Here is a 27,947-nt window from a genome sequence, read left to right as displayed (position 1 = left end):
TTGCAAGTGTTTCTTTTCATTTTGTGGAATGGCGCGATGACTGATTTTGGCCAGGACAGGCGTGGTCTTACTTGCTTCAGAAGTGTAAGTAATGTACTATTTTTACTGATACTAAATTCATAATGATACTTACCGGTACACCAAATTACACCATGTCATTATTATTGTTTGTTGTATAGTTGTATTCACTCGTCGTATAGGCGCGCCTACATAACGCTCATGTACATACATAGGCCTAGTAATAATATACCACTAAATACAGTAAAACATTTGCGATTTAATACTTTGTTAAAACTGTCCCTGACATAGTCGATTGAAATAGTAAAGTACATGTGACGATACACCACTACGACGTTTATATTGTTTAAAATTATTAATTAATACAAACGTTGAGAAGCAACTGTCAGTAATATAGTTTATTTGTATATTATGTGTTTATAATCTGTAGGGCCTCCCACACTCACAGTAATACAGTTTATTTGTATAATAATATGTTTATATTATATCTAACAGTACCAACACTCACAGTAAGAAATTTGCGATTCAAATGGCGACCAAAAGTGGTTAATAGGTATTTACAATATTCTATAGTATTGCAATACTATATCTTAAGGTTTTAAGTTTATTATCTAAGGGCCCATAAATGTATCTACTTGGATAGGTATACCCCCATGGTTAAACCAAATAATTTGGAATGTTCCATTCATCGCAAATCAATACATTTGTATAAACTCAAACTCAAAATAGTTTTTTTTTAAAGAAAATCGGCCTGTCTTCAACATTATGATGCTGTACTCGAGCTGTTCAACCAGTTTTTAGCTATTAAAAACAGTTATCGTAGGAGGAGATAGGAAATGCAAAGCATTCTCGTATTATTGTGTGCGGGTATTTTTCTAGGAGGACATCCATTAGACAGTGTATACCACGATAGGAAAACACCCCTATTTGGGCAAATCGTTGAATCTAAATTCGTTTTAATTGTCAATAACTGATTATCTAAATTTAAATTAGGTGGTTAAAATCAGTACCGAAAGTATGAACCAACTTTATATACCAGCGAGTAAAAACTCTAGAAGTAAGGCGTGATTTACCGAATTTTTCGTAAATTTATATATATAGATACACGTAACCAAGTACTCAATGTTTGGAGTCAACGTGTTATGTATATAAACACTTCACTTGCGTGTGTTCGATGTACTCTATCATTCCCGACATGGTATTGGGGAACCCGGGAAGATAACAATTATGTCCCATGGTCTCTAAATGAATATGATGGTTACACTCTAGGGATCCGCATTATTATTAATCGTGACGAAGACATTCGAGTTTAACCATGGTTTTTATACCTCCATGGGTTAATGATGACGTCTATTCACGATATGCTTAATAAAATCGTTATTTGCCAATTTTATAGAATTAGAAAGTAATTATTTATTATTATTTCCAACGTCGATATCTACATGTACTTTAGACATGCAGTGTAAAAGATAAAAATAATGAATTGATGTATAAGGTACTGTTATCTAATTACTATCATTATTATTTGCATAGTTAAAATTATATATAATATTTCATTATCATTTATCTACATATATATACTGAGGGCCTATGAAAAAAACATGACGAAAACGATGTTTATTCTGGATAGAACGTCATTTACTTCCTTAAATTAAACCCAGTCTTGAATCAAATTAAATTCTTTTTTAAACATTTTATTCAAGTTTGGTTCATCTAATGAATTCCAAATCAGTATAACAAATTAAGCCTTGTTAGATAATTAGTTATTGACAAAACGAATTTAGGTTATATTATTTGCCCATTATTTAAGGTGTTTTCCGAATGTGGTGTCAACGCTGAAACATACCCAAGGTGAAAATTGAAGCTTAAAGGGTAGCTCCGGTTTTACAATCTAGGCCTATATTTTTAATTATAGGATATAAACACTTCCCACAACATTGATAGTAACCCCACTTATTTTTCGATAGCGTTGAAGCATGGAGGTACATTTTTACCTTCATGGTTGAAGCAGATACATGTAATTTTAATTGTATGACCTTTTCAGAAAAGTTGACAAGACTGCACATGGATGTTGGCCTACACGGAAACACTTTTTGGCATTCGTTCCAATGTAACTTTAGTTTCATATTGTATGCATCGAGTCTTTTTAGGCGTGTCGATCAGGAGCTCCCCAAACTACGTTATAGTCCAAGGAGCTAAATCTCTCACCAAAGCAGTCGATTTGGCCTGCAAATCAGCAAAATTCCCATCCCATGACTATACTAAGAGCGCCCTCTCAAATATCACAACACCTATAAACAAAAAAGTGAACCACGTTTCCGCATGGGAATCGTATTAAAATAAATCATTACAGATTAAATTGAAAATTTGAGCAATAAAATTGTGTTACATAAGAATGGCAATACAGTTATTACATACAAAATACATTTTGATCAGGTAGTGTATACAATTCATTCGTTTCGCCCAGGGGAGTTAAAATTATCCAACTCTGACACGCAATACACATATCGGAATACTTGATATGATATTTTATACAGCGGTATTAATTAACATAGGAAGTGCAATATTGAACGGTTCAGCATTTTTAATGCGTTTGATCCAACAGATTGCTAACCTATATTTACAACGTGTTATGAATGGTGTTAGAATATGAATTCTAAGCTGTGGGCCTATGAACAAGAGAAGAATTCACTTTACTTTATCCACATTTCAGAATTTAGGATTATTTATATAGACAGTTTTAGAATATCAAACAATAACTAAAAATATGTTTGTTGGTGTTTCAGCAGTAATAATAAAGAACATTTTTAACGAACATTACTAGACCTATATGGTTGAAAGTAGTAATATCGTTGAATAAAACGCATTCTCGCTTCATCGTAATATTGGCAAATAAGAAGTAAAATGATACTCATCTTCAATTTAAATTTAACCTGCATTAAAAAAATATCACCTTTTCAATTTTAACGTCTGAAATAACTAAACGTAACTTTCCAATGTTTAAAATTGAGAAAAAGATTAAGATGAACATAATATAATATTTTAATACAGATACAATAGACTCCTTCCTTTTGGATACCCATATTCAGTTGACATCATCTATTTAAGGGGGAACTTTCCTGTGGAGGTCAATATATGGTTTAAACATTGAAGTATAAAATGAATACCTCCATGATTTAAACACGGTCACTCCCTCTCTATTAAGGGGACACTCTTTTGAGTCCCGAATGTACCCCCTTTTACTGTATATCTTATTTTCTAATTTGATAAAATTCTGATTTCTAGAAAACAGTTATTGTGACAGTCACTTAGCCAATCGAACATAATAAATAATGTCCTCTACTTAGTCCATAATATTTTATTCCCCCGCCATATTTTATATAATGGTAGAACCACAGGAAAAAAAAATCTGTTTTTCAATTATCCAATTATCGTTGTGACACTGCACCGCTTAATAGTGCTACGATAAAATAGTTTACATTTAGCAAAGTTAAGAAATATTGTGCTATAAATTAAAGTTAATAGGAAACAGCGTGATAAATGGACAGCCATTAACAGCTATAAGTACAAGTATAGATAGATGATTCTATTAACAAAATCATGTAGGGCTGGCATTTTCTGCTTTTGATATAAGCTGGTTGATCGCCCACTTACGTTAATATTAAGAAAATGTCAAATGAAAGAAGGCGAATTCTATTTTGTTTATTATTATCCGACCAAATTTAGTTTGACTCGCGCTGTTAAGTGAGGCTTAAAATATACCGCGTCAATCATCCGAGGTGACCAGTTAGCGATGCCAGGATTTCATTTCAGTGTTAACCATCCAATCCCATCGCTGTGTTTCGGTGGGATGAAATGTAATCGTCTGATAAATCGCGGAAGGCAACTAGTTTAATAATTCAGGCTCGTGCGTTTACACACGTTGAGGTTTCGTTTCTCAGGTATCGAATGAACGCGTTGCAGTGACAATCTTTTATCAATTAACATGTTCATTGGATATTGAACCGTTTCTGTTTATATGACAAGCGTGTATGCGACCTATATACGTGCAGTGAGAACGCATACAATAGTTTGATATTATTTTTTACATCTGGCTATTTCGTCGTCAATGTAGACCTACATCTGTATCAAAGACAATTGATCAAATTGGTATTTATATTTGCTGAATTCCGACGGTATCGAACCCACATAATTGTGTTGAGTTGGTGTTACAAAAATCATTGTATCTTTGGATATATGAATCTAGGTGTACCGCATATAACACGTAAGTTGACAAATTAATTTTTATTTTATTTTCTGTACTCTCGATATATATATATTTCCATGTAGTACGACGGTTAGCGTTATACAATTCAATTTAGTGTAGTACAAAATCTGAGGAGTAATAATATTTATACAAGAGGGTTCGAGACTCACTCGATACATTGTTCTGGTGGTAGAACAAGTCTTCGCGGAAGGACTATAACCCGTAGGTTCAGTGTACACAAAATGACCATGTGCACTAAAGAAACTACCTACCGTATAGTACAGTACGTCTGTCGAGATGAGAGAGCGCCTTAATTGGCTGCACTGACTTGACGTGACCCTTGAGGGAGAAGCATGTACTTGAAAAGTAACATCCGAGTCCCCAGCGCCAGAGCAGCAGCAATGATCCATTCGTTGGAATGGAGCTACAAAGAACTCATACATTACATTACATTACATCACAATTACAATTTTAAAATTAAAATATAATTTAAGAATCTGCCAATCTCTTTAATCGGTTAATTATGCACAATATGTGAATGTGAGAAATAGGTCTTGGTGGAATCAGAAAGTTTGTGGAGTAATTAATCGTCATAGTGTTCCACCTGAAGAAATCACTTTTACTTCGTCTCAAATGCTTTTCAAGCTCCGTGGTCCAGCAACCACAACTCTTCTTCTTCTTGAGTAAATAAACTAACTATAGAAACAACAAGGCCATATACATGGCTGCAGTCGCGTGCTCAGGTTAGTGTTTACCGACCGACCGACCAACCGACCGACATAGTGAGCTGTAGAGTCGCGTTGCATGCGACTAAAAATAGGAACAATGATTTCCAACCTCCTTCCACACTCCCTCAAGTAAGTTGTACTTTGTTGCATTCTTAGCAAACTATACTCCTTTTAACATCTACAGTTATAAATCGGTTCTTACTCTGTTCTTTAAATCGTCACTCAACTAACTTTCTCTTTTTGGTCTGTAATCCTTTCCACTCCAATTGGTCGTATATCGTCTTTAATCAATACTACCAATTTATAAAGCAATTATCATTGCTGTAGAAACTATAACAAGTACATTTACCATAGAGATAAATGATTAACATTTTTAAAAGCCTTTACTTCTCTCAATTCTGTGTTTTTATTTGAAAAAAATAACCGTTTCTTATTTTGACTATAACATTATTTTATTTGTTGATTATGTAGTTTATGACTCACTCTTTACCTTGGCCCTAATGGTATTTTCTTAGCATATTTAAAATCTTGGTTATCCGGACTTCCTCTTTATTGAATGCCTCTCTCCATCTAACAAATCCTTACTCTTTTAATCGATTCTTCTATTGTCTGTTCTCAATACTGCAAAAATATTATTCTTGGAAAAAATGCGTGTGACCAATTTAAAATCAAGCAAATCCTTTTAAAATATTATAAATCAATGTATGAAAACAATTACATAATCTTTCTGTTGTAATGATACTTAGGGTCAGTGATTAAAAATTACATTTATTACCCAGAAGGCACCAGCGTACCGAGATTTTTTAACCAAGCGATGTTGTGACATTTATGGAAACAATCGTTGTTAAGCACACCTTCTTGAAAATGAGCACCAACCCGTGGTTAACTAACCGAATATCGTTACTTCATTTACTTCAAATAATTTGTATAGATCATAGGCAAATTCCGTGATACAGAATCACATGTGAAACACATATGACACCTAACTCTTCCCTGCTTTAACCTAACCTTTCATGAGACAGATGTGAAACACACTGTATTATAAAATTTACACACCAGACTGGAGAACAGGCACCCGATTCTCTGTCCACGTGGACAGAGAATCGGGTGCCTGAAATTACCTTCTGTATTATTCGAATCAGGGAATGTTCGATTTTGAAAATAAAATTATTACATTATTTTTATAGGCCTACATTCCTGTACAATAAATGTGTTTCAACGTGTGATGGTAATATTCAAAAACTCCATTAGCATTGCATCATTTTGTTAGGTATGCATAAAGCGATGATCAAGGCAACGAAACAAAATTGTAAAATAATATATTACAGCATTGCTTTTAAAGTCACAAATTATTGTTTGATATTGGATACACCAGAAGTACCTATCGATAACACAAACATCTCTGGAGGAGGTATCTATCTGGGCTTTATCAATCAGTAAGCCTACTCACGTGTTACGTAGGCCTATCACGCTCGAAGATAGATATGTAATGTGAAGAGCTTGCTGATGATATGATTGATGGCTGGAATTATTTGGTGCAACGTATAAAAGAAGCATAGTAATGAGGCTCTGTAATACATCCCATAAACGTGGTGATAGCCTAATACCTGTCTTTGCGTTTAGTATGCCTAATGTAACGCATAAGAAATGTGTAGAAATGCCAGATATAGTCATCTATTCGATTACCAATACAAAATATAAGCCTAATGATACTTTCTTCACATCTACAATATACATTTAATGTGAATTACATTATTTATATATTTCTTTGCATTATTGTACAATATAATGTTATACAATATAATGTGCATTTAATGATCGAAAACCGTATGTAATATTATGTACCGATATTTTCTTAACGCACAAATTATACAAGTTCATAAATCATTATTATAAATCAATACGATACAACCGCACGAGGCTCATTTATTACAGATATTTGAGAACTTATACTTCTCTTTATTACAAACATATTGCTATGGACTGTATTTTGGTCATTCCTTTAATTTCACTCGTAGTTTTGATTATGATATTAACTGCCAATTTGACTATTTGTTTAGCTTGTTGTGAAGAAGCGTGACAAAATAGTAGAGATTTTATTATGACAGAATAATATTCTGTACTGTTTGAATCCTAGTAGTAGAACCCTACTGACTTTGTGTGAAAACAAGGAAATATTATACCTTTACTCTGTATGATGTTGTCGATTTAATTATTATTAACGTAGTGAGATTTCGTTTATATCGGCCCTACAGGTTTATACGCATGCGCAGATAATCATTTGTTGCATTAAAAACTCAAGTTATATTGTTTTATTTTAACATTTATTATGAAGAAATTACCATCGTCCTGTCAGTATAACAAACACGCATTTCTATTATATTTAATTTTGTTCAAGCCTACAGTACTATGCGCTGCTGTTGCATCAGCGTAAAATTAATAATACGCATTCCAATTCAATTGCTTTCTGTTTAAATAGCTAATCGAAAATGAGTGTAACCTTAATGAATATATTTACATCGTAGAGATTCAAAGTAGATACAAACATTAGTTTTAAGTATGCCTTTTTCTGTCAAATAATCTAATTTTTTCAAAATCATACAAAAAAGAAAAGAAATCTGTCTTTGACGTCATTCGGTTAGATTACACATTAAATATATATACTTGATTAATACTGGCGCCCATCTTTTGAAAGGAAATTGACAAATGCGTTTCTTTAAGCTTGGTTTCCACTAGGACGTAACGCAAACGTGTTGACCAATCACAAGCGACGAATAATCCATCACATTGTGATTGGTCAACTCACTTACGTTGCGTTACGTCCTTGTGTTACGTCTCTAGTGAGAACCAATAATTACATGTAGGCCTATGCGGAATGAAAACTACCTCATGCTTCTTAAGCTTAGTTCCCACTAGAACGCAACGGCGACCAGGTCATTTATGAGACTGTTGTCATTTCAACAATAAAGTAACGTCAAGGTGGGCATCAGTTGATAAACAATATAATCACATAGTTTTTTTTTTCTTTTTACTAATGTAATTCTTTGTTTAATCTTGTGTGAACCTTATCCTATTAACTGTAGTCACCATTAGCTTGAGTACTTTAAGTAATTTTATTGCGGTCACGACCGACGCATTTATTTTATCTGTTACGTTTAATGTTTTCTTTCATCATTCTGTAACTACAATATATCATTCCGTCATTGATTAATGTTATAACAAGCTGACGTGAAGTAGATAGGTAGATCCCTAATGAATACCTTTCAGCTTTCTAAAGTTTTCGAAATACGGTTTGCCATACGTACAAAGTGGAAGTGATGCTCAAAAGGTTTTCCATACGTCAAAACAGAACTAGAGATGGTGCTCAAACGGTTTGCCATACTTAAAAACAGAACCAGAGGTGGTGCTTAAACGGTTTTCCATACGTAAAAACAGAACTGGAGGTGGTTCTCAAACGGTTTGCAATACGTAAAAACAGAACTAGAGATGGTGCTCAAACGGATTGCCATACGTAAAAACTTGGGAGTTGTGATCAAATGGTTTGCCATACGTAAAAACAGAACTAGAGGTGGTGCTCAAACGGTTTGCCATACGTAAAAACAGAACTAGAGGTGGTGCTCAAACGGGTTGCCATACGTAAAACAGAACTAAAGGTGGTGCTCAAACGGTTTGCCATACGTAAAACAGAACTAGAGGTGGTGCTCAACGGTTTGCCATACGTAAAAGCAGAACTAGAGGTGGTGCTCAACGGTTTGCTATACGTAAAAGCAGAATTAGAGGTGGTGCTCAACGGTTTGCTATACGTAAAAGCAGAATTAGAGGTAGTGCTCAACGGTTTGCCATACGTAAAACAGAACTAAAGGTGGTGCTCAAACGGTTTGCCATACGTAAAACAGAACTAGAGGTGGTGCTCAAACGGTTTTCCATACGTAAAACAGAACTAGAGGTGGTGCTCAAACGGTTTGCCATACGTATAAAGTGGCGATGGTGCTCAAAAGGTTTTCCATACGTAAAAACCTGGAGGAGATGCACAAAGGGTTTGCCATTCGAAAAACTGGTGGTGGGGATCAAACGGTTTTTGCATACGTATAACTTGGAGGTAGTCGTAAAATGGTTTGCCATGCGTAAACGATTGGAGGCGATGATCAAAGAAGGGTTTGCCCACAAAATACACAAACATTTTGAGAGCCCGTGTACGTTTAATGATATAGATTTAAACCATACGTTTTATTCGTATTTGACTGCAACATGTTACCGGTGAAATTATAGCGAATCGATAAACTAACCATTAAACATTGTATTATTCACAATTCTTCTATCATTCCATAGAAAATGCTTTTAAAGTTGATGTTGGTTCAATACATAGCAGGTGCACGATTTATAAGTATTCGTTTTAAGTGCCACCGGCTATGTTCATGTATTAAAGCAACGTGATTTTATTTTATCTATATGGTAGTACCACTAATGGTTAACTCTCAAGAAAATTAGATTAGAACATTGTTATGTGTAAATCGCAGCAGGAAAGCCATAGATAGATACCTGCGTTTGTGTCTGGAACAGTGAAAAACATCAGGGGAAGAAATGACGCAATCGGTACATTCTTTATAGCATTATTATAAGATTACCCCGTATTTTTTTCAAATAAACGCCCGCTTTGAATAAAAGCCTTGCTTTAAATAAACCCCTACTTTTGAGTAATCACGCCTCCCCCCCCCCCCCATTAGAAAATCATTTCTAATTATTCCCCCCCCCCCCAGAATAAACGCCACGGAACCTTTAGTACTATAATTCATTGTTTGACATGATCTACAATTTACCAAGCATTTTGATAACATTTTTTATCTTCTTAATATAAATTTAAATTGTGTTGTATTTTTTCATATATCTATCGCCTCCTCCTAATAAACGCCTCCTTGAATAAAAGTCACCTGAACAATAAACACCGGAGCGTTTATTCGAATATATATGGTATGTGATTCTGCGGATAACCTATTGTCTCGGATACACATCCCCATGTCTAGTATTGGTTGGAATCTAGCACGTTACTCTGCAGTCACACAGAAATCGACCCAAAACACTTTACTTTAACTCCCTATAATAGAATTGATAATAAATTTCGCGTTTTAAAGTAGTAGATATGTTTCATCTATAATTTGCTATAAATAAATATTAGTATTACTGTAAATCTACCTATTCACCTTCGGATTAGAACCCTTTTAAGTTATCATTAATCACAGTAATCACAATTACTTATTATTTATAATAGGGATTTCGAGTTGCGTAACCGAAGACCAAACTTCTTCTTCATATTGTAAGCATGCGAAAATATTGGGAAGTGTGTTCTCACTTCGACCTCACTTTGGTGGTGTTTCTAGTCCAGACGACGGCCTATATACGACACATCAATTGAACAGACCTAGGTCGTCGGTCGGTCGTCGGTCCATGGTCGGTAGTCGGTCCTCAGTCGTCGCAACTCGGAAGCTTCCTACTAATATTAAAGACTGGTTTGCAACAACGCACCGAAGAATCGGTTTCGTTAAAAAAAAAACCATATTTTTCGCTGAATTCAAGGTATAAAATGTATCTAAAAAGCATGCAGTTGCTGTATATCCAAAGACATGATGCATTGCAGAAATATAATGACAACCCATAACAATCATGACATTTAAAAATACTTATATATTGACTTGTTTACGCATTATCCTTGTATTTTCGCATTCATCGTTTCCTAATTAAAACTGCGACAACTTCGTTTTAAATTAAGTGGACATGCTGCGCATTCTAGATTAAGTTCACTGATGAATGATCTTCTACTGTTATTTATTCTTCAATGTTTTCTTCAATTTATTGCTTCGAATCCAAGCTGTCGAATTTTCTATTTTAGTTGTTTTGTGGGTGTTTTTAATTTAAGTATATTGCCTTCCTTTAACACTCTACTCTAACTCTAACATATTTTTCAACAGTGTTTTCAACCAAGTTATTACAATACTAGTCCTATTTCGAATATATAGTAGAATGGTTCGGTACCATTTTGTTCCTCTCAACAAGTATATATTAGGCTCACGTAGTTAATTTTCTTATCAGTCTTCTCGGATAAGGACTATAAACCGTAGGTCCAGTGTACACATGTGCACTTTAAAGAACCTAGTACATCTTTCGAGACGAGTACTAGTACATGACAGCCACTGATTATAACTGGGCCCTCTGGGAGACCAGTCTTTGAATGAAGAAGTCGCGCAGTATAAATAAAATATTTCAATTCAATTCAGTCTTCATCACTTCATCACTGTTTTCTACTTCCCTGATATGTACGTAGTTAGGCGTATGCCTAATTTCCAGTCTTTTCCTTGCATGTTTCATTTGTTTGTCTCTGGATCTTCCTTCTTTTATATTGATCTATTTAGGTTAGAACAATTTTAAGCATTTTCTAAAAATTAGTAGAATTAGAATTCTTCGTTTTACAGCTCTACCAATGCAACGCATATTCATTAGGTTTAATTAGCAAATCTGTGCCTTATATTTACAATACTTTGTCGTTGCTCAACAGCATCATATAAACTACTGTCATAATTTATGAGCTATAAATGCAATGTGATTTCCACCGCATCGAGTAAGAATTAGGTTATCAGGAAAAGATTTAGAGATAGAATGTTGAAATTATTGCTATTGATTTTTATTGTTTGTTGCTATTTATTTAATTTTCTCTTTAGCTTCTGCTCACCCCAGTTTTTAGTCGCGTGGACGCGACTCTATAGTTCACTATGTTGGTCGGTCGGTCTGTCGGTCTGTCGGTCTGTCTGTCGGTCCGGTATCACTATGCGTTTTAGCACGCGACTTATGGCTGTTGGCCTTGTTATAGTGTCTTCCTGCTTGAGCAAGGAGAGGTACATCTTCTTCCTGCATTGAGCAGCAACCACATCTTAGCCGCATTGAGAAAACTCGCACAATACATTGATAATAATTTGTCCGCGTTTTGTGTAAATGGTCATAAGAAGTAACAAACATGCACTTTAATTGATTTACTGTATAAATATTTTGGTCTTCGATTTAATTTGTCTTGTAATTTTGCTTTTACATATTGTTGATATACTGTTATGAATCTGAACCAATGTTTTTGCTCCGAAAGCGCCAGGCAGAATAAATAAACTCTCAATTTGTCCTTATTTGGTGTTTTTTAGTAATCGATTCGGCTGTTCAGTTCAATCTTAATAATCACATCACATAGTGAACACACATGCCTAACACCAATGTGTATAAAACTGATACAATATGTAATACATCTATACAGCTCCAGTTGTTAATTATGCATTATGATTGTTACATACGTACATATTTAGGTCGAGTATGCATAAACCAATTAGGTTTTATCATTATTCATTAAATCCTTATGTAATTTTAAAGGTCGTGACTATATCCACAGCCGCTGTGTGTACAGCCAGTCACATTATTTAAACGGCTGGTGATCTGAATGTTGGGTGATAAAAGAGCAGACTTTTAGTATTTAAAAAAGATATAGACCTAAGGCGATCGAAAGCTGAGGTCAGATATTTCGGAAATTACATTTTATACATACAATGTTGCGTTTGTCGTGCATGTACGTTGACATTATCATCATTATCATTACAAATCTCTTGTAGCTTTAATGGATCACAATCCATGTTAGAGAATTATGTCAAGAGACGATTGTCTGCTGTATGCAAATGACGTTCTATGTCTTCAAAATTAGCGTTTGTTTATGGTTGCATTTCATTAATTAGTATACAAAACATAACGTTTTTGCGACAATGTGGCTCTTCATATAGTTCATCCTTCCTTGAAGGCATACTCTCATTTGTAGAAAGAAATTGGGATATGTGTGCGTCCCATACGTGTATTTACAAGAGTAGCACGACTAGGTATGATAAAACCTGAATACGTTTTTACTGCGTTTTTCAAATTTGTAACCTATGTATGATAATATACTTATATGTCTACATGTTTTCGTTTTTATCGACGCTCTAGTTTTTTATGCTAATTCTCGGTCCTGTATTTCGTTTTCCATAGACACCAAAAATGTCTTGTATAATAATTCCACCATGATAAAGAATTCATGTTGCGTCACTGTGTCAATCGTACAAAAACTCTGCCATAACTTGTAGTATACAGTACCGAGAACTTGTGCCTTTTAGTCAATAATATAACTTACATATAAGGCTTCCACAGATTCCACCGATGTTTTTTTTTAAATATAAATATTTGAATGTGACCAATAAGTACCCTTTATTAACCTGACTAAAGTAGCCTCAAACAGCCTCAACTACCAGCCGCTTCTACAATTATTATAGTATGTAGGCCTAATTGAAATTTTAAAACACATTTTTTAAAATCGGCCTGTCTTCAACATTATGATACTGTACTCGAGCTGTTCAACCGGTTTCAGGTATTAAAATCAATTATCGTAGGAGGAGATAGGGAAATGCGAAGCATCCTCGTATTATTGTGTGTAGGTATTTTTCAAGAAGAAATCCATTAGACAGTGTATAACACGATTTATTTGGGGCAAATCGTTGAACCTAAATTCGTTTTAATTGTCAATAACTAATTATCTAACTCAATTTAATTATTAAACAGGGTTACATCAGGTGGTTAAAATCAGTACCGAGATTATAACCAACTTTACATACCATCGAGTAAACATTCTAGAAATAACGCGCGATTTACCGAATTTTGCCCTTACGTAAATTTATATATAGATACAACAACGTTGTTTAAATAGAATTGTTGAAATTTAGTGTGGTGCCTAATTTAATACTGTTGTCTGTACATTGTTTTATATAGTGCTATTGTCTGCGTAGAATGTGCTTATGGCGCCAAACAAATTTGAGTTGAAACTAGATAAAAGTCCAATGCACTCATTATATTGAAAAGCTAAGCACAGATTTGAAAAACTATTGTGCATATTGTACATTCATAGATATAATATGAGGCATTGTTTGTTTCATAAAAAAGTACATTAGTTGATTAAAATGTGATGCTGTGATTTCCGTGATTATTAACCCATGCTCGGTATTGTATCTATAAGTTGTACAGTAGTATATTATAGGCACATTCTGTGATACAGTGTGCATTTATCGCATGTAAGCCTAATCTAACCTTAAATAATACAGGCATCACATTTGACATGTATGCGTCACTGTATTACAGAATTCAATAGAGATACAGTAGGCCTAGATATAATCTGGTACGGTATTCTGAATTGTGGAATTTCTTGTAATCTTTATTCTACACAATCTGAGAGCATTTCAATAAAAATTAATTAACTTATTATTTACATATAGGCTATCCTTGGTAGTGAAGGTGAATCGTGTGTTGATTATCAGTGTTATGTCCATTATTTACACAGAAACAAACATTTCTTGTCATTGTTTATGCTATAATGAGAAGTAGCAGATTTGCCTTTGGCAGAATCTATTGTGGAAACCTATCCAAATCAAGCGTAGGTGTTTGGATATGTTTACGATTAAAGCTCCTGTATCATGTATCTTTAATTTATCGGTGTGAAAAAACAACTTAGGTAAGTTTTAATTAGGATAAGTTTGGAAGAAGGCAAGTGAAAACATCATAGTTTAGTTTAATGCTAGCAAGCGCGTCCAAAAAATGATAATTTGGTGGGTTACGCGCGTGTAAACGTTGGGTTGTACTTGAAGATGTACTCAAGGACTTCTTATTTCGATTCATATCACGCGCTGTTTACCATTTGATTTCTATAATTATAGTAACAGCTGTCATTTTGTGATTATATCTTAAGCTATTAATTCCCCTTTAAATGTTTTCCAGCAAACGTATCACAGGTGATTATTCTAACTGCCATTAATTTTTCTGCCGTCTTTGGTTCTTGTTACATTGATCCCGTTCCTCTTTTGTTGCCTCTTTCGTCGAATAATCCTATAGTTTCCTGTCTTATCATGCCATGAAAAAATGATTCTCATACCCATCCGGTTGACATGTTTTTTTGTTTAAACAAAACACCACTATTTTAGTTTCCGATTCTTGCAAACGTTACTTTACAGAACTGCAAAAGTGCACATGCGTACTACGCAATTGTCAATGCAATATCTAATGTCAACGGCAATTGTCCAATATTTTGAGCATTATCTTACAATCTAACGTGAACCGGGAACAAAGTGCTATCGTAAATTACAATCAACAGCGTTTAGGTTCAATTTGTTACTTAGCGTAGGACGGACCATGTTCTACTTGCTAATTTTAGTTCTGAAATTAGTTTGTTTGTGTTATCAATTTCCTTTTCTTTTATCAATGGATATCAGTTAGAACAAGACAATTTGCCTTTGTTAGGATATTGGTTGGAATGGCGAGTTTCATGCATCTTAATTACAATTTCTAGTAATATAATCGTATACTACTTAAGTAGTAAAATATGCCTACCAAAATAAAAAATTATTTTTAATAAAATAGCCGTTATAATAGGCACTCCAACGTTTTTTTTTATTTTTAGAGAATGAATACTTAGGCTTTGGTTTACAATTCCATTCTGTTTGGAATATACCTTTCCATAATCACAAAATTGTATGTCCACGCCACACGATTCAACGATAATCGTTATTTAAATCAAATATTTAAATTCAACAAAAGTGATTTTTTTTTTCATTCAAACAATATATCTTTATGCATGGGTTCGAGCCAATCTCTACCATACTGATTGCATCCTTAGGCAGGATGCTTTACTGGCATTGCCTCGTCCTTCGGATGGGATGTAAAGCCGTTCATTCCGTGTACATAGTGCACGTTAGAGAACTTGGTACACCATTCCAAAAGAGTAGGTAGGGGATCGCCCGGTGTGCTTATCTGGTAGGCGGTGCTACACTGCTTGCTGCCGTGGAGGGCTAATCTGAATTGCCTCAGTTTATTAATTGACCAGAATAAATACATTTAACATTTATCTTTAACGTGTGTTTGAAAGTTCATTCTATTTGGAATATGCCTCTATCACGTTCCATGTTTTCTCTTCAGATACTATGTCAACACATTAATCTTGTAAAAATATCTGATTCACAGATAATCGTTATTTCGATCGATTAACCTTTACATTGAACCTTTGCCAGAGGCGATCAACTTCTGATGGATCTTAGAAAGCAAATATTATTTCTAAACCAATAATGGAACGCTAAAAACGACCACGGGAGATATGTCAGTTTAATAACAACAGAATATAGCTCATTTTCTTTCAATTTGCAGTTGGTTATGCATACAATAAAACATAGGGTTCAAACCGGTGAATCGGCCTAATATTTATAAAAAAAAGCTTTTGGTACACTCTTGTGGCATGTACTTCAGTAATACATTACGAACAAAAAAAAACAAGGCCATATAAATGGTTGCAGTCGCGTGCTCAAGTTTGTGTTTACCGACCAACCGACCGACAGTGAGCTGTAGACTAAAAACACACTCGTGATCGCTTAGTTGTTCATAATGGTTTACGCAATATTCCACCATAGTAAATAGTTGACTATGATTCCACCAAACTCTTCTCAACGAATTATGATAACAGGTTATGATGTATTAAACTGAAGGGTATTTTAAAACAAACAAAGTTTTGATTACAGTTTTTCATGGTTTGATTTTTATCCCTAGATAGGATCCACTGGAGGCTGTTTGTCACATGACTACAAAACTGTTACACTGGGTTCACTGGAAGATGCACGACCTATATTTATTTAATTGTATTACTATTAAGTGTTTGGTTTATTACCATACAATACAAAGAATATAACGATAAATATATTAGGCACCTAATTATAATAGTTGCAAATTGACTGAAAATAATGTTGGTTGAACAAACTGCAGAAATAAAAACCTAAGTGTGTGTTTTCAGAAAGCCTCTCTAATACTTTGAAATTAAAAAGTAAGGATGTTCATAAATCAATGTCTGATATGTCTGATCTCCATATCTGTTAACATTTAATTTCATTATGAGTTGATGCGGAAAAATGTCAATGACATTTGCTTTAGTTTTACAAATATATCTATCTGTTTTTGTTTGTTTGATTACATAATACTGTATTAATCTTATTCGTACGTGTCAGTATGTCAGTATATTGTACAAAAACTCTGTTAGTAGGCCTACGGTGAAGCATATCATAAGCTATTAAAATATAAATTAGGCCTGTATATATAATTAAAAATAAACCAAAACTAACAGAAGTTCGTAGATTACAATTTGAAACCCATCGCTCAAGTCCATCCCTACAGTTAGGCCTATCTTTTGAATCCGTTTCATTCATCAAATGTCCTATCACGAGAAGCAGGCCTATCGAAATCAAATCAAATCAAATTAAACAATAAGCATAGCATTTTCACATTGGCTTGTTGTATACCAGTACAACCATAGATATGTTTACATGCTTTAATTTATCGGAATTCAATACAGTCAACGTGTGTTGCGTTCAAACGTGAAAATCATTCGGATCAGCTTAAATCTTTTCTATCCGCTCCCTTAACAGTAAACGTAACGTAGCACAACCGACGCAACGTAAGAAAATGCCCTTCCAATAATTGTGTTTGCCCCCGCCTGCGTGAAATCAAACCTGCGATGTTTGTAGCACTGTTGCGTCGTCGGTTCCCACTTGTGATTACGAAATACAGCACTTTGCGTCAATACGTCGTTGTGTTGCGTCCTAGTGGTAACCACACTTAATGTAGTGTAAACCTGGCTTACCGTATGCCAGGAAAGTATAATTTATTCATTGAGGAGGTTTACTCTACAGAAACTGTACCCAATAAGGACATTTCAGGGTGTTTTATGTCATAATAAATTCGAAATGATCCATGTCTGTAAACCTAAACGGTAAATGAGGCAATTTGGTTAAGAAATAATTAATCTGTTGTTGTCTGATTTAAACTTGTTAACCAGGGTTCACACACAATTTGTTTATTTAAATGTGCTAAACTTATTTATAGTATAGAGCTAACGTTTATGATGGGATTGACGAGAGTGAGGAGATACTCCAGACGGCAAAGATAGGGCCTACATATTATAATGACAAGATACTGAAATAAAGTAAACTGAATCTGGAATAATGAGAATAACAAAACAAATGTCAAGAGATTATTTTACTTGCACTGTAAAAATAGTGTTTAGATCTTACACATCACCACACCACTCTTTCCACATATTTAGCCTTAAACATGTTTAGGTTCTAAATTCTAAACATGTAGTCTGTATCCAACTAAACACATAAGTGACGTGTTGAATGTGGAACAATTACAAAGACACGTTTAGGTTTTAAACGTGTTTATTTGCCATGTGTGGAGCTCATGTGGGAGCTTTTTTCCGCCACAGTAAAATCGTATTTCATAGTCTGTTATATTCTGGCATCTTGTGTGAATTGAAAGATGCAAAATGAAAAGATAGTCAAACGTATTTTTCAATTAACATAAGTAGTAATCTACACCCCCATGTATAAATCGTATCAATCTTCCAGTGTAAAGTTACAAATTATTATGCAGAGTAAATTCTATATTTTATATTATAAATCAAACAACAAAATGCACTCTATGTTGCCAAAAGACCAAAATGTACCAATAAAGATATTTTAATATGTATTAAAATAGCAAACAAGTTCAACATTTACAAGCTTACCAAATTGTTTTCTTTAATAAAGGTTTTTAAAAGAAACAAAAAGTACATTGGTCAGTAAGTCTAAGTCTATAAGTTACCTGGAATTATTTTAAGGGGCATCACTATTAAAGAGGCATTTGTTGGGTCGCGAATGTGTCTTCGAAGATTCTACTGTATAATAACAAATAAACCTCTTGTGCAGAAAGCGTTCAAATTCATTGAATGAACTATATATTAATGAGAATTGAAGAATTTGCCTGCCTTGAACATTACTAGGTATACAAATGTTATAATGGTACTGTGAGTAGGCTAGGCATATGTGGTAATGTTGTTATATTCCCCAATGTCTTCTTTGCCTTTAACTATATCATAAAATAATGATTCACATTCAATGTGATTAGCTTCTAGATACACGTGTAATTATTAAGTCCAGCGATGTTATAAGAATTCACATGAGTATTGAGGCGTATCGTATGTTTTATAGTGTAATTATACCGCTTCGGTATACAATTGATGTTTCGAATTCAATACTATCAGAGGAATTCGATAGAAAACCTTTTACCAACTATTTGAAAAGACACATGAATAAATATTAAATGATTTTCATAAATAATTATCGGTCTATAAAAAAAAAACACGAAAAAATGAAATAATGAATCAATCAAGACTTCAAATTGGATTGGCAATATTGAACAATATCGTGTTGTAGGCGCTACGTCAACCGAGACCATTGGTGATTAAAAAGAGAGGAACATACAGTAGCGTTTTAATGTTAGTAAAAAACAAACAACAATTGGATCTCCTACAGTGAATTTTCCATCCTGTTTTTTAGACTCTACAGCTCACTATGTCGGTCGGTCGGTAAGCACTAACTCAAATTTGCGCACGCGACTGCAGCATGTGTATGACCTTGTTTCTTCTTATATTTTAAATTGTATATAACGATTTTTTTTTCATATAGAAATGTAAAACTGCCTGTAAGCAATGTATGAAAATCTTATAGGAACAAAGATGTATCACAGTTGCAAGATGTGTAAAACATGGATGTTGTGGACGTTTCTATGTGAGTAATCAAATCTTAAGCTCTGTCTACACTATCAAACCAGTTTTGACAAAAAAGTATGGTAGTAATATGCCAAAATATGGCAGTGACATCATATATCATCGTCTCCATAGGGAGACCTGTATATTGTAACATTTTTCCATTGGTACTTTGATTTGTTTTAGCAGGCACCTTTCTCATCTTTGCCCATCTGCAATGCTATTGCAAAATAGAAACTAGTTTTGAACTTTTTTGGGCTAGAAATAATGCTAAATTAACTGTCGGAAAGATTCAACCACCACAATTATCACCATTTCAAACTTTTCTCCAATTCGAATATTTTTCTTCGCAATCTAAAAGTTAATTTCCACCCGATTTCCGGTACTGTATCTAGATTTCTCCAGTATTATAGGGAAGTTCCGTAATACAGACACCACATGTGACAAATACTGAATATTCCTATGATACTAGGCAAATATTGTCGTATGTATCATCATTGGAAAACTTAGAATTCTAATGTATAGATGAAAACTAATGTAATATCATTATGTATCTATATTATTATCTTTTTGCAGTTGCATTATCTTGTAAGCTTTCTACTGCCAGTAATAAGATCAATCCAGACTCTAATTCCTTTACATTATCACCTGTTATTGGCAAATTATATAGCACAACAACAAAGCTACAATTAAACGGATTAAAATTAGCTGCTGCTGATGATGATATTTCTGTGAATAATACCTTATTACTAGATGCTTTACCGATGCCAATAAGCGGATGCAAAGGTATCGTATCAGTTATTACAATTGCTAGGATTTTCTCAGTTTCTGTATTAAAACGATAATCATTTGTTCTCACGCAAACCTTCAAGGATCTAAAGGCCAGGTGCAGCCAAAACATATCTATTGATCATATATTGCAAGAACTATCGATCTGCAGTTTCCCCCAATGTTTCATAATTTTTGTTTTGCATTTTCTCTTATCAGCGAGAGAATAATTCAAATTACTCAGTAAAATCATATTAATTTTTGTGCCAACAAACAAATGTTATGTTTGTTTAACGATCTTCTGCATTGGCTTGAACAGATTCTGAATGCAGAATGTTTTTTCTTTATTTGACCATTTTAAGAGAAAATCCTGTTTAAACTTCAAAAGCCAAATTCATTTAGCTAAATATCTGAAATTCATGCCTGTCAGCTGTTTAAATTATATTTAATTTGTAACTTTGATTTGAACTAAACACACTAGTTACCATGCATAATTAACTTGAAATTCTTTACTAAAAAACAACACAAAATGAAAGTAGATGTATCACTACAAAGTCCAGTCCATATTGTCTATTTAGATTGTCTATTTGCTGAAATTGTCTACTCACGACAAATGTTATCAAAACGATTTAACGTATAAGCCAATGTATTCAAGCAATCAGTTACAATCAGTGCGGTGATTAAGTACAGTTGGCAAAGATGCGACCAAATTAATTGATGTAAGGTGCACTTTCCTGCTTTGTCGGATTTCGACATCTTACAATCCTAACTGTACTGAGTAAATTAAAGCCTTTGGAAATATTTTTTTGTTCACGATCTCACAGTAATATTGAGCACACATTGTTTTTTAAAAAAGAATTCTCAGTAACACAAAATCGTTTCGTTTACTTTTCTTTTTTAAGATCCTTGGAAAAAAGCTTCTCTTAGTCTTTCAAATACATCAACTTTAACTGATATAGATGTTTCAGAGGCGCCACATTTCTCTTACATACAATATAGCGGCACCGTACAAGAACTGCACTTTTGTACATGGAAAACAGACGAGTATCGCAAACGGTTTGCCTGGAGCCACGAAAACTATTGCTTTATTGTTTTTCTAAGTATTGATGTTGATGTAGATACAATTTGTCCGGATAATTTTTACAGAGGTAATTATTTAGAATATCGTATTAACTATTTGCACAATTAAGTGTCTTTTCTGAAACAAATAGTGACCCACAGTTGGCAGCAAATAAACGCTTTGAATCTCTGAGTGTCACTACGAATATATTTAAGATATGAGTATTTTTTATTTTCTTCACACAAACCAAAAAAATCATAAAAATATACTTAAATGAAGTAAAAAGTATGAAATAAAAAATTACCACGTGTCACTGTCAACAACTATCTTCTATACCCATAAACTGAAAAAGAAGTACAAGACAACACGTCTACAGGAAACAGGACAAAAACCTGTAATGGAGACTAATATTTCTCCATGATTCTTTACTCCATGATTTCAGAAAAGCTTACACATAAGCACTGTAACACATGTCAACTTTAACTTAATGTGAATTCAATAATATGTAAACAAGTCATTAAATATTGAAACAGCAACCGTTTCTATTTTCAGACACATTATTTAATGAATATCACACTTTTGAATTGTCATCATGGTCAACGGGTATCGTTATGGACAGATGTTGTAGAGAGGTGAATTCTACAAAGGCTTCGACGCCACCAAGCCTCACACCGCCCTTTTACCTGCTGTCTAATAGAGATGAGTCATGCCCAACGATAGAGGGCAGTGATACATCAATTGAAATAATGAGATTTCAGGAAAGTTATAAGGTGAAAAGTATAAAGCTCTGTTACTATGAAAAAGGCAAGTTTACAAAAAGAATTTGTTTGTTACATAAAAACATTCTCTCCATTCATCAAGCAATTTACTCATCCTATATTCACTCGCAATCTATAGACCTCTGTTCCTTCATGATCCGATCCAGTCGTCAAATATTAAACCACCTTCTAATCACATTCTTCCGTCAAATCGATATAATATGTTTCACTATTTATCATAAAAAAGCTGTCATCATTAACTATTTCAAGTGAAAATTTATCAAATAAATCAATATAACTTATTTATAGTGCCTACTGTTTTTTCCAGATTCTTCATGGACATTTGAACAAAAGCTAGAACTGGGAGTCTATATAATCGTACTGGGGACACCCACTACAACTTTACTAATAGTATGTCTGTGTCAAATCAGGACACGCACAAACAAGAGGAAATTTGCATACAGTCAAAGGTAAGCACAATAACGGAGAGAATGGATCAAACATAATATGGTAGGCCTACTAGTAGGCCTAAGAAATCAATGCAACGGATCCAGAAATTGAGTGTATAATAACCCGACATATTTATAAAGAATAACACACTAATATTAATAGATATAACATTTAACATTCAGAATTAAATAAAACGTGTGTAAAGTATAGCACCCCCTATAAACCAACTTTAACTATATTTTTTTTCAGAGGATTTTCGTCAAACAATACACAGGCATCCATTATGTTTAGACAGTCGACACATTCTCCACAAATGAAACATCAGCCCTCGTCCAGCTCATTAAATGAGCGTAAGGTAGGAGTATTTTGTGGTTTATGTTTTTCACTCACATACTATATATGTAATTTTGAGTAGGCAGAGGTTGTTAAAAAAGTATTCACATGTATAACAAATCCGCATAGCACTATCAACTAATACTAGTTTAGTGTTCTCTGTCCAGTCGTCTTTTGAATTGTTAGCAAGCAAGCAGACGTCAATCACGACGTCTGTACAAAAGTTATAGAAACATTTTGTGAATTGTATCTTAACCGTTTCACTGAAATATAATTATGTTTTTTATAGGGTTGTAAAGCTTCGACCAAATTTTGAATCCTGTGTTGGTATTTTGATATGACTGATGAAATGTTCACCTCACTTTTTAATGGTTATAATGCACGCTCAGCATTTTGAAAATGAATTTCATTTCTCTTTTTGCGAAAGCAACATTCGCAGGCCAGCCTTTTTTCCATGGTAGAGAAAATTCGATGGTCGTCTACAGATCATTCTCTCTCGATATTTCGTAGGAAGAAAGTCTGGCTTCCACCCAAAAAATCTAGTCCAAGGCCCATGTTATTGAAATAATTCACAGTCTCCGCCTTATTCAATAGCGCAGTCAATCTTTCCTGTCATACAATATTCTTGAAAGTCGAAAAGTTTCACGCAGAACAAAGAATATTAAATTTATACCTATTTTTATTTATTTTTTTGGGGGGGGGGGGGGGGGGGGTTAAAAAGGGGCACCGTGCAATATTTTACGTGGTGTTCGCCCCATGACGACGGTAATTTATTTTGTATTAAAGTTTATATAAAAAATACTGCATTTACATATTTGTATAATGTTTTAACGAAATGAATGAAAATAATAATGAATGTAATTTCGTTTAAGCTATTTTATAAAATATAGAGCTAGATGACAAATACGACGACATATTTCGATGTTGATTGGCCTGTACAAAGCAACCTGTAAAAAGAGTACAGTATATGTATCTTTATCATTGAATTTATCAGATTTTATATATATTTAATAATATACCATTTTAATAATTTATTCTTATTTGGATTTCGTTTTATATTAGTTTATGTTGGTCTCAATATCGTTGAAGACTATTTTATGTTTTTCGTTTCTCTGTTTATATTATGATGATGATTGAAGCTGATAAGTCTTTTTCAATTATTGGTAATTTTAATGATTCAACTCAACGTTTTTGATGAGTTGATAACATACTTTTGACTGTAATATGTACAGCCGTACACATGGACGATAATTTGCATACAGGGGACCAAACAGCGCATATTCCCATTTAATAGCCTATGCTCAGCGTTTGTATTTTCAGTATATCAGTTCGCTACAGGCCCTAAATATAAGCTGTTGAACTGGACTGTGTTTGATCAACCTATAATTCCACCATTCGGATATTTCGTATCGTTGCTATGTCTATGTATCTTAAATTGCAAAGTAACAGTTGTGACGTATAATTAATTGTAAAGTAAAAAATATATTTAAAACTTGCTAATTCATCACTAAAATGATGTTATATAAATGAATATTTGGTGTTTTTCTCTGGTTATCCTAAAAAAGAAGATTGTAAATTTGGTTTTCATTAAGACGCAACGCAAACGAGTTGACAATAAAGAACGACAGTTCGAATAATCTATCGCTTGTGATTGGTTAAATCACTTGCTTTGCGTCAGAGTGGGAATCAAGCTTTTTTGTTGTCTCATTTGTTTTTAAAAGTAACCTTTTATATAGTAAAAAACATTAGTTGTTTACAAAAAAAGCAAACCATTAAGCTCTTTTATCTGTATATTATTTTAATGTAAGCTTTTGTAAATATTGATAGAATAGAAGTTTGCATATTAAAAATACTATATTTAAAAAAAGTACATGCATATTTATTTTAGTTGCTATTACATACCAAAATAATATAACTGTATATCATTAGGCATAACCAATGAGTGTTCTATTATTCCACAACGTAGTAAAATCTGTTTCAGACATAAAGAAGGTATACTTATTCACCCTTTTCTTGCGCACACACCCTATGCCAGTAAGAGTGGAGTTGGTGTTAGGTTTTCTCCGTTAGACTCCTCCAATTATTGTAGTTCTTTATTTTATGCATATGGATGAGATGTTAATTCAATAAGTCTGTGTACAAATGTGACGCACATTTTCCAATCCATAAATCAGAAATAAGTCTGATTGCCATTCGAATAAAATAACCCCGATTCTAGCTAATCAAGATCCAATATCCACCATTAAAAATCTCCTCCAAGAAAGACTCCAGACTAATTGCATAGTACATTAATAATTATAATAGCACTGATCACTGATACAACGACAAAATACGTCTTCTTCATGGAGGATATTGAAACTAATTTTCTGGACTTAGATTAACGATGACTGTCTTTTTCCAGGCAAAGAAAAAGTATCCCAAAGTTGAGCCAGCAAGCACCGATAAACATAGGTAACCATTTAAAGTCATTATTACAAGCATAAGAAAGTAGCGGGTTATGACAACCATGATATGGATAAACGTCTGGCAAATGTGTGCCGGTGTACAAAAACCAATTCTATAAAAAAAGTAATCATGTTAGTTTAGAATTTTCTGACTGTTCTAAAAGGAAATTACCACCTACCTGATAGGACAGTGGTTAATTTACTATTGGTAATCATTGGCCACATTTCCTAAAGACACAAACTAAAATAAATAAATAAATACATAAATCACATTTAAATGGAGAAGCTGGGTTCGTTTACAGTGTGGTGACGTCACTATTAATATACAAAATGTTTAAAACAAACGTACTCCTCCACTCCGTGCCCTTCTGTCAACATCCTGGTTCTTTCGGATGGCATTGGTTTACTTCTAACCATCTCATTATGTCTTCGTTGAATATTACCATGTAGTGCTAATTCACGACAGACTAAAATCATCTCATACATGAACGCCACAACGAAGACAAACAAACATGTAAAGACAAATTCTGAAAAGGACATAAATCAATATTATAAGATGGCACTTGGTTGCATTTGCATAATTCGTACAAATCTTCATCTCAAAGAAAGTAGTTCTTTTTATTTTGTATATAAATACATTGTATATTCCGGGTTCTAAAATGAAAACAAACAAATGAAAAATTCACAAAGTGTTCTCTCTTTGTAAAATATTTTAAAACGAGATAGATGATAATGATGATCATTGTCAAGTGTATAGCAAAATATAAGAATATTAATGAAAAAAGGAGGTAATACGGAATTCAAAAATGATTTTATGTAATGAAATGAGATAATATGAATATGAATAAAGTGGTGTTTGCGCCACAAAAGAGAGAGAGAAAAAAAGATAGATACGGCTATATAAAATACTAAAATAAATAACCTGTTTCCACTGGATAGTGGGAATGAACTTATATGAGTATCTATAAATTGTAAATAAAATCACAACAGTATACTATTTATGAATGTTAACCATACATCAACATGTGAATACATGACAAACAAATAACAGATTAAGACTTTAGCTTATACCAATGTGGGCGAAATTATTACAGGCTCCCCAATTACTTTTTAAAATAGTTCCATTAGCATTTCCCCTCCTAAAGCTCTGTCTACACTATCAAACTTTATGTGACAATAAATGTGATGTGCCCATATATGGACATGATGATGTCATATCACTACCATATTTAAGCATGTCACGACCATATTTAGGCACCTTACCACTTAAATGTTTTATCTCCCATCGCCTGAACAGAAAATAATCGCTTGTTTCGTCGAAGTGAAAATACATGTCATGCATGATGAAGGTGCAGATAATTTCCTTCTGAAAATATAAGGAGAATAATGTGAAAAAACATAACAAATATCCGAGGTCTTTCGCCAAAAAAGTTCTTATAAACCTTGGAGAGGATATGGTAATTCCAATGTCCTATTTAGCTCATTGCCTACCTTTTTACCAAGTAAAATTTTGACAAACTAAATGTATGAAAATAAACAGGAAGCACTACTACTTACATAAGCAAACTATGTTATTTTAATAATTAAAAGTAAAATAACAGCAATACGCCTATAATAATATAGTATGAACATATACAGTACTTACAGAAATGTTATGCAGACATCGTCGAAGGCCGTTGAACACTTAATACTAAAATCACCATATGGGCTTACGTTAATAATTGAACTGTAGCTGTTCGATACACACAAGCAGAACCTACCAACATATTGTCTTTTATAGTTCAAGTTACTTACTTAAACATAAACATTCTAATGTCAACTTTGATTGGTGTGGAATATGGATATTGTTGTAGGGATTTAGTCATCTGATTATACGTCACCACGTCAGAACAAGATTCAGTTCTCAATGAACAAACATTAAAACTATCTGTTTCGTATATTATTACTCATAACTATTCGATTCAGGAATAGGTAAACTCAGGTCTCTTTACTACCCTAGAAGCGAATGGGGCTAGGCCTACTATATTTTAATTAGTCCTATTTTGACAACCATATTCAATGGAGACACAAGTATACACTTTCCACAAACAAACGATGGCATGTGAATAACTATAGTTCAATACTACGGACAAACCCAATTCAGAGATCACCATTTAGGGAGACACTAATGGGTCAAGAAGGTGTCCTCTTTATAGGGGTTCTACAACAGTTTAGAATGTATGCAAAATATCAATTATTATGATTTACTTACGCAAGCTTACATATGGTGAACTAACGTACAGCTGTCGAGATTTAAACATGACAATGTGCGCTAACGTAGGCCTACTGATAGCGTTATTTATTTTTCTTATCGATAGTAGTAATGTCAAGTCTACTTTTACCACTGTTAAGCCTAATTGTCTACAGTTCCATAGTTCTTCCACGCTTCTCTGATTATCTTTTGATCGTTGACTATTGAAACTCATTCAAGTGAATCCTTATGA

At 33.6% G+C, this 27,947-nt stretch overlaps 2 protein-coding genes across 6 annotated transcripts; one reads left to right on the top strand and one right to left on the bottom strand.

Annotated features, from left to right (window-relative positions):
• Positions 1 to 30: 30 nt before the first annotated feature.
• Positions 31 to 24,964, top strand: LOC144836980 (uncharacterized). 2 transcript variants are annotated; one of them, XM_078691945.1, is made up of 9 exons: positions 31 to 84; positions 4,133 to 4,282; positions 19,572 to 19,673; positions 20,228 to 20,437; positions 21,322 to 21,567; positions 22,032 to 22,283; positions 22,566 to 22,707; positions 22,937 to 23,042; positions 23,310 to 24,964. In XM_078691945.1, exons 3-9 carry the CDS (start codon positions 19,595 to 19,597, stop codon positions 23,334 to 23,336), a joined length of 1,062 nt encoding a protein of 353 aa, XP_078548071.1. In that variant the 5' UTR covers positions 31 to 84; positions 4,133 to 4,282; positions 19,572 to 19,594; the 3' UTR covers positions 23,337 to 24,964. The 2 variants fall into 2 exon arrangements, with proteins under 2 accessions (XP_078548071.1, XP_078548072.1); XM_078691946.1 differs by lacking the exon at positions 4,133 to 4,282 and having other exon boundaries at positions 53 to 84.
• LOC144838437 (high affinity copper uptake protein 1-like) lies at positions 24,816 to 27,947 on the bottom strand. 4 transcript variants are annotated; one of them, XM_078693791.1, is made up of 4 exons: positions 27,846 to 27,947; positions 26,728 to 26,830; positions 25,814 to 25,991; positions 24,816 to 25,577 (listed from the first exon to the last, which is right to left on the bottom strand). In XM_078693791.1, exons 1-4 carry the CDS (start codon positions 27,927 to 27,929, stop codon positions 25,379 to 25,381), a joined length of 564 nt encoding a protein of 187 aa, XP_078549917.1. In that variant the 5' UTR covers positions 27,930 to 27,947; the 3' UTR covers positions 24,816 to 25,378. The 4 variants fall into 4 exon arrangements, with proteins under 4 accessions (XP_078549917.1, XP_078549918.1, XP_078549920.1 ...); XM_078693792.1 differs by lacking the exon at positions 27,846 to 27,947 and adding an exon at positions 27,716 to 27,844 and having other exon boundaries at positions 24,818 to 25,577; XM_078693794.1 differs by lacking the exon at positions 27,846 to 27,947 and adding an exon at positions 27,110 to 27,230 and having other exon boundaries at positions 24,818 to 25,577.

Source organism: Antedon bifida, chromosome 3, assembly GCF_963402885.1.
Source record: "Antedon bifida chromosome 3, ecAntBifi1.1, whole genome shotgun sequence".
Taxonomy (NCBI): Eukaryota; Metazoa; Echinodermata; class Crinoidea; order Comatulida; family Antedonidae; genus Antedon; species Antedon bifida.
Note: the sequence above shows the minus strand (reverse complement) of the source record. Positions and strands in the feature narration are given on the sequence as shown.